Below are 13,511 nucleotides of genomic sequence, written 5' to 3'. Positions count from 1 at the left end.
GTCTCATGTTTCTTTTCATTCTTTGAAAATTGTTAAAACTGATTGATCTGAATTATTTTCTGCTAAGATGATAAAGACTCAATGTAATACCATGCAACTGTTTGCACCTCTTCATATGATGTAATGTATTACACCCTATAAAGAACTGGAATTAAGTAATCAGCCCTTGTGCTTGTCTGCTTGCTTATATACAGTATAGCTAAGTAGGTCTTTCTTCTCTCCTTCACTCTGAGATTCAAGGCTCAAACTCTATTTCTTTGTATGATAATTTGTTGGAAGGAGAGTGTTATTTATTTCTTTTCTTTAATCTCTCACCAGAGAATTCAGTACATATCTGGTGGTTTTCACTGGCTTTCTTAAAAACATCTCTGTTCAAGATAGCTCTACATGTCCAAATAGCCTATACAATTCTGTGACTACGGCTGATACAATTAGTGCAAAACTGACTTTGACTTTTTTTTGCCCTCTAAAAAAGTAAGAGGTCAGTATCATAAGCCAGAACCAGTTCTCAAAGAATATGAAAAGGAAAGCAGTGACAGAAATACAATTCAAGCCTGTTTCGGGGGGGGGGGGGGGGAGGTCCCATTTGTTCTATTTGTTCCCTACTTTGTTTATTGTCTTCTAGGTTTAGATGTAATGACTCATTTATGTTTGGCATCCTTTTGTGTATCACGATTCTATCACTGTAGAACATGGTATTGTTCTTGGTGAAACTTTTTAATACCTTGCCCTGAGGTACAGGGAGTGTCTGCTGCCTTTGTTGAGGATGTCAGAAGTTTGTGAGTTTTTTGTGATGGATTAGGAGAGTGTGTTTACCTAGTTCTTCTCTACTGGCATGAAAAATCTATGCATTTGTAGTGTTATTGCTTCTGTTGAGAATTTATTGCTGTTAGAACAGCTTGCTTAGAAGGACACAAAAAGCCTTGCTGTGCTAGAGCTTCACCCTTTATTGTCTGGGGGTCACACACTCCAGGTTCAATGAATGACTGTCTAATTGAATCTGTAATTATTTCCTGCTAACAGTAGGAATCGTTTGGCAATGCCTTCTGTCTCAGGGAACACTGAATGATTAATGGTGAATGATTACCAAATGATGTTTAACATTGTTAGTAGGTCAGATACACATAGGTTCAATAAAAAGTCTTCTATCTTTCTTTGTTATAAAAACTTAGTAAAGGTTACTGTGCTTTTGGCAGAAAGGCAATTTCAAGTAAAAAAATCTTGCCGCATACATGCAAAACTTAATCTTTCCTATTAACTATGTTGCATAGCGTTTTAAGACCCGTATCCGATTATACTAGTTCCTTCCAAGCATGCAGTACTGACAGAGCTTACCCTTCTGTTAGAATAGCTTCATGTCAAGCCTGAGCTGGTAGATGAAACACAGATAAGTAAATATGGTAAAAAAGAATACAGTGATGCTTTTTCTGTGTAATGTCTCCAACTGATAACAGAAAAGGATTAACATGTACCTTTTTAAGGCTTCTTTTCTGTGGAATGGAGGGAAGATTAATTTTTAATATTTTCCAGAGAGGTTGTGCTGTTTCCACCCTTGGAGATTTTCAAGAACTGCCTTGAGCAGACTTGCTCAAGTCCTTGAGCAACCTGGTCTAATCTTATAGCTGACCCTGCTTTGAATAGGAGGTTGTACTAAAGATCGCTTAAGGTCCCTTTCAGCCTGAATTATTTTATGGTTCTAATATACAACTAGAATGTTTCTAAACTTCAAAGTTTCAGTCTGAAGATACACTTTAAGGTTTCAAAGAAACTGGAGAATCAGAACTTGATCTGCTTTTCGTCAAAATTGTTCTAATAGTTGCAGAGTAAACTGTACTATCTAACTTAAATCAATAGTTTATGAATTAAAAGCTTTAAGAGAATTTCCTAAAATTTGTGGAACGAGAAGAGAGCATTACCAAGGAAGTCCAGAAAAGATTCAGTTGTATCCTAGGGAGTGGATGGGTATAACTGAATTTTGTACCCTTAGCACAAGAGCCGTTTCTAAATCTGACCCTCCTCTGCTTGGCATAAAAAGATAGGATGGTGTCCTACTGGCATGTTCTGCAGTTCACTGGAGTCTGCTGTTAGATTTTTACTTTCGAGGTCCCTGAATGTTCTTCAAGCAGAAGATTCTGCATGGTGCTGGTGAGAAAGAGCCATTTTCACAGGAATGTCATCATTGCCCAGTCAGTTACACTGGCTTACTCATTGTACAATTAAGTTGGATGTATTACTGGGTTTCATCTTAGCTTGGCCACAGTAGATTACTTTTGGAAACAGGCCACTGATGGTTAATTAAGATAGTTGTATATTCTAGCTGAGCTTCTACTGCAAGGGAGAGCCTCCAACTTGTGATTCCTTAAGAACAGCCACTAGTGTAGTGCTCAGGATTCTCTACTCTGCTGGTTTTTATTGGGGTATATTCAAATCTAAGTAACTTTTCTGCATGTTCTTCTCTTTTTTAATGTATTGTGTTGCTGCAGTGACATTCTTTGTATTTGTAGTTTGCTTTGAAATAAACTGGGTTCTGCCTAGGTTTCTTCCTTCACAGCGTGGTCCCTTCTGTGATTTCTAAACTACATGTGATTGTCTGTCTCTTAAAATCACTCTTCCTAAAAGTGAGCTAACTCAAGAAAAGGCATAGCTCTGGCATTAGAGTATCAGAGCAGGAACTAAAGAAATGTTATTATGACTAACATAGTGGGTATTTTACTGAGAGGTATGTTCTAAAATGCATCGTTAGTCTAATTCTACAACCTCCACAAGACAAAATGTGGTTCTTTCCCAATCCGTCAAGAAAAAAAAAGTAGTTATAACTGACAGCAAACTGTACCAAAATATTCTTTGCTCACCTTAATTACAAAACTTCATGTATCTGAACCCAGGCTATATGGATATTTGGGTTGATGGTAAAAAATGACTATCAGTTGTCTTGGCACTGTATTTGTTCAAAAGAATAAGTGGTAATTTATTGTTCTTTAATCTTACGTGTTCATAGAAAATTCTGTTGTTGCAGGTTTTTAATGCAAAAACAGCAGAGCTATTGAGTCACCATCAAGTTGAGATACAGCAGAAATTCCCTAAAGAAGGGTATGAATGTTCTGTGTTTTTTCAATTGTTTGTGTACATTTTGGTAGAGTCTGTGTGTTTTTTATCTATGAATGATCAAAACTGAAGTTGATAAATAATTATTAAGACAGTATCTGCTATAAAAGACTGCGTGGTGGTAAAAATGGCATTAAAAAACCCACACTGGGTGTCCGGTATGTGCTTTGAATTATGTAAACTAAAAATACTTAGTGTTTTACTCTGACCACTCATTAACATATTTGCAGTTTAAACTTTAAAGTCTAAAACTAAAGTTTAAACAAGATTTAAAGTTTCATTTAAAGTGGTAAAGCTGGTAATTTTTACAATTTAATCATAGCCTTAAGCTTAGTCCTTAGAAATTGTTTAGTTTGTTCTCTGAGGTGTTTTTTGTTTGTTTGCTTGTTCTTAACTGACCTACCATGTGCCGCCAAAGCCCTATGTATAGAATAAAGCAAAACAAAATGCTTTGTTTTCTGCAGATAGTTTTGTTGTGAAAATACAGCTTACTGTTTAAAAAGGGGTTGAAATTCATTACACTTTTTCTAGATATGTAAAACATACTTTGTAGTTTTGATTGTCTCAAAATGCTCAGCTGGTTTTTCAGACTAGAACTTCTTTTTTTTCCTAAATGTAATTTTTTGTCTCTTATTGACTGGTGTTTACTGTTTGTTTAAGATGGGTGGAACAAGATCCAAAGGAAATATTGAAGTCTGTCCTTGAATGTGTGGAAAGGACCTGTGAGAAACTGCAACAACTGAACATAGACATCACTAACATAAAAGGTATTCCTAGTACTTATGGGTAACTGAAGGCTTTAACATACTCATGGTTGAGCAAGTCAGATTCTCTAGTTTTTAAGTCAATAAACAGAAAGGTGGCAGCATGTGCTACCCTCAAAGAAAATGTTAGATTGGCATTGAGAGCAGTTTGTTTGGGAAGAATAATAAGAAAGTAAGTCCTTCGTGTATATTAGCAATGCAAAATGTACAAAGTAGACTTAACCTAATCTTGCAAAATCACAGAGACAAGTGATGAATGAAGAAATTCTGAAATTTAAATTAAGGCTTACTGGGAAAAGCTATTTTCCCATCAGTGTTGTGGCTGTCTCAGTTTGTGCCAAAAAAAAAAAAAAAAGAGAGATTTAGAGCACATAGGTTAAGCAGTAAAAGTTGAATGATGAGTTTTTAGAAGCAATATTTCTAGATTTTAACATGAAAAAGTTGGACTCTTTTTATTTCCCGTTTACTTTCCTCTTCTCCTTACCTGTTCCTCCCTCCTCTCCACCTCTCCCTTCCCTCCCTCACCCCCTAAAAGGGGAAAACAAACCTTCTGAAAAGGATACTTCTTTCTATTTTGTCCTGAAGCCATTGGAGTCAGCAACCAGAGAGAAACAACAGTGGTTTGGGACAAGACAACCGGAGAACCTCTTTATAATGCTATTGGTAACTTCTATACTTTCTGATATGTAGTATCATAAAATGAGCATGCTGTAGAAAAATGCTTTCTTTTTTTATATCTGTGCCATAAGCTGTGTGTTTGTATACACCAATGCAATTAAAAAAAATCCTATTGCATTCCTGAGGGGTTTTGTACATCCCTGGCACGTAATGAAGCTCTGACTTATACCAAATCACTTCCTTTTAAATGAAGGAGCTTACTAAATTTTCAGGATGCTTTTGATTTAACTTTAAAGGAAAAACATGTTAGGTAGGTTTAATGAATACTTATTGATTTAGAGTTTTATTTTTCACTTACCTTGGCTTTTCAGATTATGTCAGCTGAGAAATGGTAATTGTTTAGATTCGCTCTTTTAGGCCATGTCAAGTGCCAGATTTAGTTTAGTATAGCGTCACTGAAAAAACAGGACTCTTCTGTATTCAAATATATGTTGTTTACAGCTTTATGTTTAGCCCAGCTGTACCTTGATAACTGACATAGCGCTTCAGTTCAAAGTTTTCATAGAAATAGTAAATAATCAACCTGCTATTTGTTTTAACCTCCTAGTTTAATGACAGTCATCCGATATAAACAAAGTAGCATTAGTCATTTGCTTATGCTCTGGTAGAGAAAAGTATACATCCTATTATGTGGAAAATCCTGTTTGAGGTCTGAAATTATTTGTTCTTTTAAATCAAATGCAATTATCTAACCATTTTTAGTTTTTACAATAGTACATTAAAATACAGTGGCAATACAATATTCTTTCAACTACATGAAAAGCTAAAAATAAAGACAGGAATTTACTGGCAAGAGCTCTGCTTTTGTAGAAGAAGCCTGTACATGTCACTTTTTGTGTATTATATGAGTTGATCAGTTAGTTTCACTTGTGTTTTTAGTGTGGCTTGACCTGAGAACCCAGTCAACAGTTGAACGGCTTCTTAAAAGAATTCCAGGAAAAAACAAAGCCTTTTTTAAGGTAAGAAATATTCCAGAACATTTAAATAGTAGCTGAACTCTTATTGCTCCAATATATAATGTTTTGGAGATGTGTGCTTGAAATTCCCCAAAACATAGTCAGTCAGTTGTAGCTTCTAGTCCCTTCTTAGCTTGTTAAATAAAAAATGTGCATAATACTATACTACAGATTTGAGACTAGAAAATATTTATTTTCCTCAAAGTAAGTGGTTAACACTCCTTACTTATCTCACTAGAGAAGTTAAATGAGTAATCGCTATGAGACTTAATCATGTGTTACCTATCCAATGATAAGTAAACATCACACACAAAAAGTAAGAGCAAATAGAAAAAAAACTCTTTGGAGAATAAGTCATTGATGTGAAATATATTATCCTTTCTCATCTTATGCCTTAATAGTGAAGTTAATTGCAACCAATCTGAGAACTAGGAAGCTACTTTATAAAGAGCAAATACATCATTTTTTTTATATGGGTGTACATATATATAACAATTTGGAAAAAAACTGCTTGCAAAAGGGTGTCGTAATTCTTTGATTTATGTTTTCCTTGATTTATTGTATAAATATTACATATCTTATATATTGTGTATTTTCCTATAGCCAGGAAATGGATGTCAAAAAGCATCTAAACTGACTTGTTTTTTAAGTGCTAGTAAAATACAAATTCCATCTTTCCTGTGCTGTGCTGCTTGTTTTTGTTGTCATTACTTGCTGTCTAGTCATATGGAGATATCCTAGATAAGGCAGGATTTCTGCAAACAGTTACTTCCACGTAAATGGTCTTTGAACTGCATTTAGACCAACTTTGATCTTTGTCCATTAATGCACTGGTCATTTGTTTTTGATATTTTCAGACTTGTGTATTGTATGCTTAGTACTTATTTAAATAACAAGCTTATGTCATTTCTCTGAGTTTTGTGTCTTTGGTTTTTCAATTACTGTCATCATTTTTATGTATAAATACAGTATTCATGGAAAAGATACTTGCATGGTCTTTAAATGACTTTTTAAAATTTTCTTTATGTTATTTTTTTTTTTACAGTTTAGGACTGGTCTTCCACTTAGCACTTATTTTAGTGCAGTGAAACTTCGATGGCTTTTGGATAATGTGGAAGAGATTAAGCAAGCAGTTGATGATGGAAGAGCTATGTTTGGGACTATTGATTCATGGCTTATATGGGTATGTATTTGTGAGTTTATTATCACTCTTTTTAAAATTAATTTCCATATCATGCAAATTTCCATGCAAAGTACTATGACACATGATGCCCACTGATCACACAGTGGTGTTAGTACAAGCCACTAAAAGAACTTCCATTAAAGTTCCCTACAAGATGAACTTTTACTGTTCCTGTATCACTATATTCTTTTCATAGATGCTTATATGTAGTTTACCATTTATAGGTTGCTGTAAAATTCTGCTCATGCTTTTGGAAAAATCTTGGACTTCAGAAAGATCTGTTAGCCACCTTTGCAATATAAGACTCCAGGAGGTACAGCTGTACCCTTATTACCTCTCTCACGCCTTTTTTCCACTATACCAGGTCTTCCTCTTTAGTTGTTGCAGAAATATCAGAGTTCCCAGTCCCAAGCTGAAAGCTTTGTGAATGTAGAAATTTTTTTTTGTCCTCTGTTAAAGTAAACCTGTATCTTTTCTTGGCAAATACTGTTGATATTTTTTTTGTTCAGAGTTTGACGGGTGGAAAGAATGGAGGCGTTCACTGTACAGATGTAACCAATGCCAGTAGAACAATGTTGTTCAACATTCATTCCTTGGAATGGGATCCCGAGCTCTGCCAGTAAGCTCAGTTTTTCAGTAATACTGTTATTTAAATAGATTCTGTAAGTGATGTGTAAAGCAATAGTAACAATCTCTTATCTAGACTAAGATCAGCAATTACTGTTGTATTTACTGTTAACATTAATAATTAAGATTCATTATTCTCCAGATGTCCAAATTACAGCTGTCTGGATTAATTAAAAGTAGCAGAGCCTTGATTTTTATGTAGGCGGAAGACTGGTTCATGGAAACGTTTACATTTAATAGTTTCTTTATTCCTTAATCAAATTTGTAAGTCAGTTACAATGATAGTCTCTCTATTTAAATTTAAATTTATTAATAGCAATATTTTAAAGATATTGTTGGAAGAGGAATGAGTTCCCACATGAGAACGGAGATTTCTTCAAAACATTCAAACACATGGTGTTTTACTCCATAATTCAGTGTTACGTACTGTAACGAGTGGAAAAACACATAGTGATCGATTAAACCCTAGAAATCAAAGTCCCTTTTATGTTTTTTTTCTTGACAGTTTAGACTTATTTAAGAAAACAAATGCAAAATGCTTTCTGATTTAGCAGTGACCATATGTAAATTATTTTGTATTGTCTTCAGGTTCTTTGATATTCCTATGGAAATACTTCCAAAAGTACGAAGCTCCTCTGAGATTTATGGCCTGATGGTACGTTTTCTTGTGTGTGTGTGAAATTAATCTTGTAAAAATATATCAATATACATTTTGCAGAATTTCCATAGATCAGGACTAATGGCTTTTTCTAGACCAGTATTGTTTGATTTATGATTAGTGTGTCATTATCTACTGTAGTGTAATATTGCATGAAGTTGAATATCTGTTGTTTTCTCTTTTAAGTGTCAAATAGACAAGACAAAACAAAACAGGAGAGGTTTTTGATAAGGATAAAAATTAGATTTTTAAATTACAATTACTTATTGATTTAGAAACTACCCATCACAATGCAATGTATAATCAGTAGATTAAAAGAATGAGAGCACAATATTTTTACTTCTTGTACAATTGAAAAGAGATTAAGATTGCTATGGATGTCTTCATGATCTAAGAAGACTGGACGAGATGTTTAATGTCTTATTTCTACATAACTGAAGGCAAGATTAGTCAGTTTCTGTGAACTGGAAAATCTCAAGTGACACCTTAGATTGCCTTCTTTTTTGAAAAATAAACTACTCTTGCTGTGTATATTTACATAGCATTCAGTAAAAAAAATATTTTGGAATATTGCAATGTCTTTTTAATTACACTCCTTCCAGTGCAGCTGTGAATACTACTTAGGAGTAAATCATTAATTGTTGTCATGGGGCTGAGGTTTCCAGTTTACTTTGATGCAGCACCAGCTCTTCTTATGCAGTGGCATCTAATTTATTCTTAAAAGCTTCAGAATCAGATAAACTGGATGTTGTGATTTTGCATTCTTTTTCCTGGTAGTTTGCCCTATAGTTTACTAGGAACATATAGGCATTTTGTAATTAAAACAAGTTATGAGATTTTTATCTAAAATATAACTCTAACTTGCCTGAAATTTTTGCTCATCTGTTAATGGAGATGCTACTAGAAGTCATTGCTGACGTTTATTAATGTGAAGGTCAGATGAGAGTGAGTTGTATTAAACTGAATGGGTGAGGTAAATGCAAAAAGATACTACCTGGCAACTTGAAACAGAATAGAGGGTCACTTTAAATGTGAACTTTTGTTTCTCTTCCCCTTTTCTTCCATTTTTTTATTTTCTTCTTCTTTTTGCTGACTGTAGAAAATCTGTCCTAGCCTGGTGAGTAGAGGCTTCCATTAGGCTGACCACCTATATCTTATCCATTCTGTTCAGATGCTGTGCATTTCCATTGGTTTAAGGATTAGTAAAAGCACACTTTCTAGACTAATAAATTTGGTGGGTATTTCCAAATTTGAGATATTGCAATTAGAGTTCATGCTAAAGTTGTTTCTAAAATGTAATCCTGCTGTATGCATTTGCCTTAATTTGCAGGCTGTTGAATATTTCTTTTAATAGTGAAGTAAAAAATACAGCTACTGGCTAATAAATGTTGGCTGTCACATTTTATAAATGAGAAAAGTGGGCCATTCTGTCTACAAATAGTCATTCTAGTATAGTGAAACATCAGAATCATGAAGTGGTTTTGAGTGCATTTATAAACTAAATTATCTTAAATCCAGTTAATTAAAATGAGAATTAAAGAAAAACAATATTCAGATTGGAAATGCACGTGCATAACTTCACTGAAAATGCATTTCATAATTGCATGAAGAAACAATTTAAAGAAAGAAGTAAAAGTTTCAGTATATAAATTTCTTATGTTGCCTATTGCAAGAATGCAACTGAAAAACTATGTGGTAGTGTTTGGAAGAAATTCTATATAAGTCTTAAAATGCTGTATCTTAAAATAAGGCATCTGTCTTTGCTTAGTGTGTCATCACAATCACTTTTGTTTCTAGTCACTTGACCGTTTTTGCACGTCTGCATTTTACACTTGACACTGACTGCAAAGGTTATACTGAACCTAATTTTCTGTACACTATGATTTCAATAAAATTTATGTTAAGAACTGGTGGGGTGACATTAAATATGCCTGTAAATTTCCTGCTCTCTATTTTTAGTGTTTTAGACATGAGGTGCATTAAGCTGAAGTCCAATGTACACTTGAACTGAACCGTGTTGCTTACGTGACCCTTCTTTGTTTTCCTTTGAGCATTACAAATTTACCTTCTTTTTCATTGCCTTAAATTGTAGTCATGGAAAGCTAATTTGGAACTTTTTTTTTTCTCTTTTCGTGAATCAGAAATCTGGAGCTTTGACAGGTGTACCCATTTCTGGGGTAAGTCCTACTTCAACTCAGATTCTGGCATGAGAACCTGATACTGCATGAACAGATCTTCACTGGAAAAATCTTTTAAGATGAATGAATCCTGCTACAAATTAAGTTGATGTTTTTTTACTTCATGTTAAACATGAAGTAAACTTTTGAAGTTGAATTATTAGTTGACTGGGTTCTTCATTGTTAAGTTAAGGTCTGGCTGTGGAAATACAGCTGATGGCTTTAATGCGTATGGGTAGGGCTGCTGGAAACTTAGGCTAAGCAAATGAGTAACATTACAAAATGGAAGCAAGCAGTTCTTGTGAAGGGAAGAGTAGTAAAAAGCAGAGGTTGTCTTTATAGATTTTTTTTCCTCACTTTAGTTACCTGCGTGCTCCTAATAGATTATAGTTAAATATTGCTGTTCATGTTCCTTTTTCATGCATGTGATTCAACTGCAGATATTTGCTAAAAAAAAAAAAATCTCTTTTCAGTGCTTGGGTGACCAGTCTGCTGCTCTTGTTGGGCAAATGTGTTTTCAAGATGGGCAGGCAAAAAATACGTAAGTTATTACAAAAGTTGTCAGATAAACAGTACATCACTGTTCTGTTTTTCAAGCTAACTGCCAAATGCTTTTGTAGATACTGCATAACTACAGCTCTGGGTTGACGTACAAAGTAAACAGTGTCCCAATTTTTGTATAAAATAATGAAGGTATTAAAATTAAATAGTTTGTGAGTTGTATTTTGGAACAAAGTCACTGTGAGGAAATACCTCTGTATGACAGGAAGGTTTTAATTTTAAAATTCTCCAAAACACAGATGGAAACAGTTGCAGTGTCATATAAATTGTGACCTAAAGTTAAACAAATACAGGCCGTGTGAGTTAGATCGCATAGACCTGAATGACAAAAAAAAACCCAACCAACATTGCTGGATGGGAAAGGTTCACTTCAGCTGCAGTGCTTAGTTTTGCTTCTGTTTCTAGCTCAGTGTGGAGAATTTTACATTTGGGTTCTTTCCATTTCTCAGCCTCTTAGTGTCCCTTGTTTACAATAGCTGATCAGTTAAATCAGGCAACTGGTGTAATCAAACATTAATTTCAGGAAAAGCTCTCTGCTTAAATGACTTAGTGCTCCATTTACAACCATGTGCTTAACTGAGCATGTAGGTACATACACAGTATTGGACTTTCACAGATTTAATTACACATTAATCTATACTTGTTGCTAATTAACCTTCACCTTATCTTTTATATTTATACACAAACTTAATGGTTAGTGGCCTTCTATTTTAGTATAATAAACATGGTTCTAAGTAATATTGTCACAAAGTATTTTTATAAGAAATACTTTTATAATTCAAGAAACCTTTTGAAAAAAATCCTGCTAAACCAAAAGGTAAAAGTGAGGGGTTTTTAACCTATTTGTGTTGCTGCTTTACCCCTTTTCTCTCCAAATGTAAACTGAAGACTTTCTCAGTACTATTTGAAGCTATTAATTTTCAGAGTATTAAAAAGGTAGGGAACTCATAATTTCTTAAAATAAGGTGGAGTGGGTTATAAGTATTTTGCACTCCTTTTATTAAACTGTGTTCTTACATGCGTGTGTATGCACACATATGTGTGATGTGGTCTTCAAATGAGAAACATGCCATTTTTAGAAGTATTTGAACTTAATATGTTTAAAGAAAACCCTCCTCTTTGTGACAGTAACAGTTTCTTAAATTTCCGCTTTAAAAGCTTGAATTTAGTATTGTGAAATGTTTATTTTATAAAGTAGCTTTCATAATCAGCTTATATCGAAGTAGGTAAACACTGCCATCAAAGAGGAATTCACACGTAGTTTTCAGCCATATCTGCTCCTTGATCAAGTATTATATAAGAAATAGCCAGAGAAAGAGGTGCGGGGACTAGATTTTTCAGCTGCCTGCTGCATTTAAATCAACTTCTTGAGGATGGTTTTATCAACAGGTAATGGCAACATAACCTTCAAGAGGAAAAAAGTGATGTCTTGATTCTCCAAAGGGGAGTCAAATTCATGAATTGCAGTAACAGGTTATCCTTTAAATATCCTGGTTTTAACTTTCCTTTGCTCTCATGCTAGGTATGGAACAGGATGTTTCTTGCTTTGTAACACGGGTCAGAAGGTCAGTTGCATTTCTTTAGTTGTTCACTTTTTTTTTTTACAGTCTTTAAGTTCTTGAGTGCAACTATGTATTAGCCTTTCTTAAACTTATGAGCAGCAATTATATTGCTAGAGATAAGGAAAAGTGCGTTCTGAAATCTGAAATAAGAGGAAGTAATAATTTGTTCAAGGTGTTTCAGTAAGACTCCATTTCCTAGCTCCTTAAGTTTCTAAAAAGAACTTTTCATATCAAGTTTCTTGCTCTTTCCTTGTATATGTTTCTTAACCTCACCCAGAAGTGCTGAGTGTTGTGTTAACTACCTGCTTTTCTTGTTGTCTTGGCTATTTTATTTCTTCCCTTCATTTTCTCCCATTGTTTCCTTGTAGTTGTAGCTGAATAAATAATGCAAAGCTTTGGCTTCCTTCTCATTCACATTTCCTTCTAAAGACCCCTAATTCTTTGCTACAAGGAGGCTGGAAGGATCTGAGGCAGCTTGTGGAAAGGCAAATTGACACCAGCAATTTGAGGCTTTATCTTAGGTGTTTATTTAGAGTGACTTTTTTTAAACTTTCCATATGTTTTTTTTTTCCAGTGAAGGTTTTGTCTCTTGTTTATTATCATTTGAATATATTTAATTAAATGTTTTCTGCCTCTATTCATGCTTTACCTTTTTTTTCCCCTTTCCGCATTTAGTCTGTGTTTTCTGAGCATGGTCTTCTAACCACAATAGCTTACAAACTGGGCAGAGACAAACCTGTTTGTTATGCACTAGAGGTAAGTACAGTAATTTCTTCCTTCTTGTAGTGATACGTGTTCTTGTTTACTTCCATTTTTCTAGTATCCTTATGTTATCTTCAGTTGCATGGAAATCAAAATAGCTTTGTGTTATAGCTTGTGTGCTTCAAGGCTTATGTGTGGTTTTGGTTATCCCTATCTCCAATCTTTATCACATAACCTAATAAAAATATTTCTACATTGCATCATTTATATTTTCAGGGCATGATGGCTAAAACATTTTTTCTGTTACAGAGTCTTTCAAATCTTTAATAAATGTTATAAATAAATAAATAAGAAGAAATTTTATACTGAAATTGCATTTAAAAAAGAGGGAAAAAAGTACTAGTGTTTCAGTTATCTTCTCATAATAAAATGCCCCACTAAATATCTTTAATTTTTGTTTCATTCTAGTGGATTTTACTCCTAACGTTTAAAAATCTGAATCAAATTTCTGGAACAAGAATCCTCTAACAATTGAGCT

General features: G+C 34.0%; 1 protein-coding gene across 1 annotated transcript in view; it reads left to right on the top strand.

Annotated features, from left to right (window-relative positions):
• The first annotated feature begins 2,136 nt into the window (after positions 1–2,136).
• Positions 2,137–13,511, top strand: part of GK (glycerol kinase) — a 29,924-nt gene continuing 18,549 nt past the window's right edge. The window contains exons 1-12 of the mRNA XM_035901952.1: positions 2,137–2,145; positions 3,017–3,090; positions 3,766–3,872; positions 4,455–4,532; positions 5,427–5,506; positions 6,549–6,686; positions 7,196–7,305; positions 7,902–7,968; positions 10,113–10,148; positions 10,622–10,689; positions 12,232–12,274; positions 12,947–13,027. Coding sequence (XP_035757845.1) covers positions 2,137–2,145; positions 3,017–3,090; positions 3,766–3,872; positions 4,455–4,532; positions 5,427–5,506; positions 6,549–6,686; positions 7,196–7,305; positions 7,902–7,968; positions 10,113–10,148; positions 10,622–10,689; positions 12,232–12,274; positions 12,947–13,027 — 891 coding nt within the window. The remainder of the gene's footprint in view (positions 2,146–3,016; positions 3,091–3,765; positions 3,873–4,454; positions 4,533–5,426; positions 5,507–6,548; positions 6,687–7,195; positions 7,306–7,901; positions 7,969–10,112; positions 10,149–10,621; positions 10,690–12,231; positions 12,275–12,946; positions 13,028–13,511) is intronic.

Source organism: Egretta garzetta, unplaced genomic scaffold, assembly GCF_000687185.1.
Source record: "Egretta garzetta isolate BGI_Z169 unplaced genomic scaffold, ASM68718v1 scaffold70, whole genome shotgun sequence".
In the NCBI taxonomy this organism is placed as follows: Eukaryota; Metazoa; Chordata; class Aves; order Pelecaniformes; family Ardeidae; genus Egretta; species Egretta garzetta.
The sequence above is the reverse complement of the archived record's forward strand: the minus strand, read 5'-3'. Positions and strand labels throughout refer to the sequence as shown.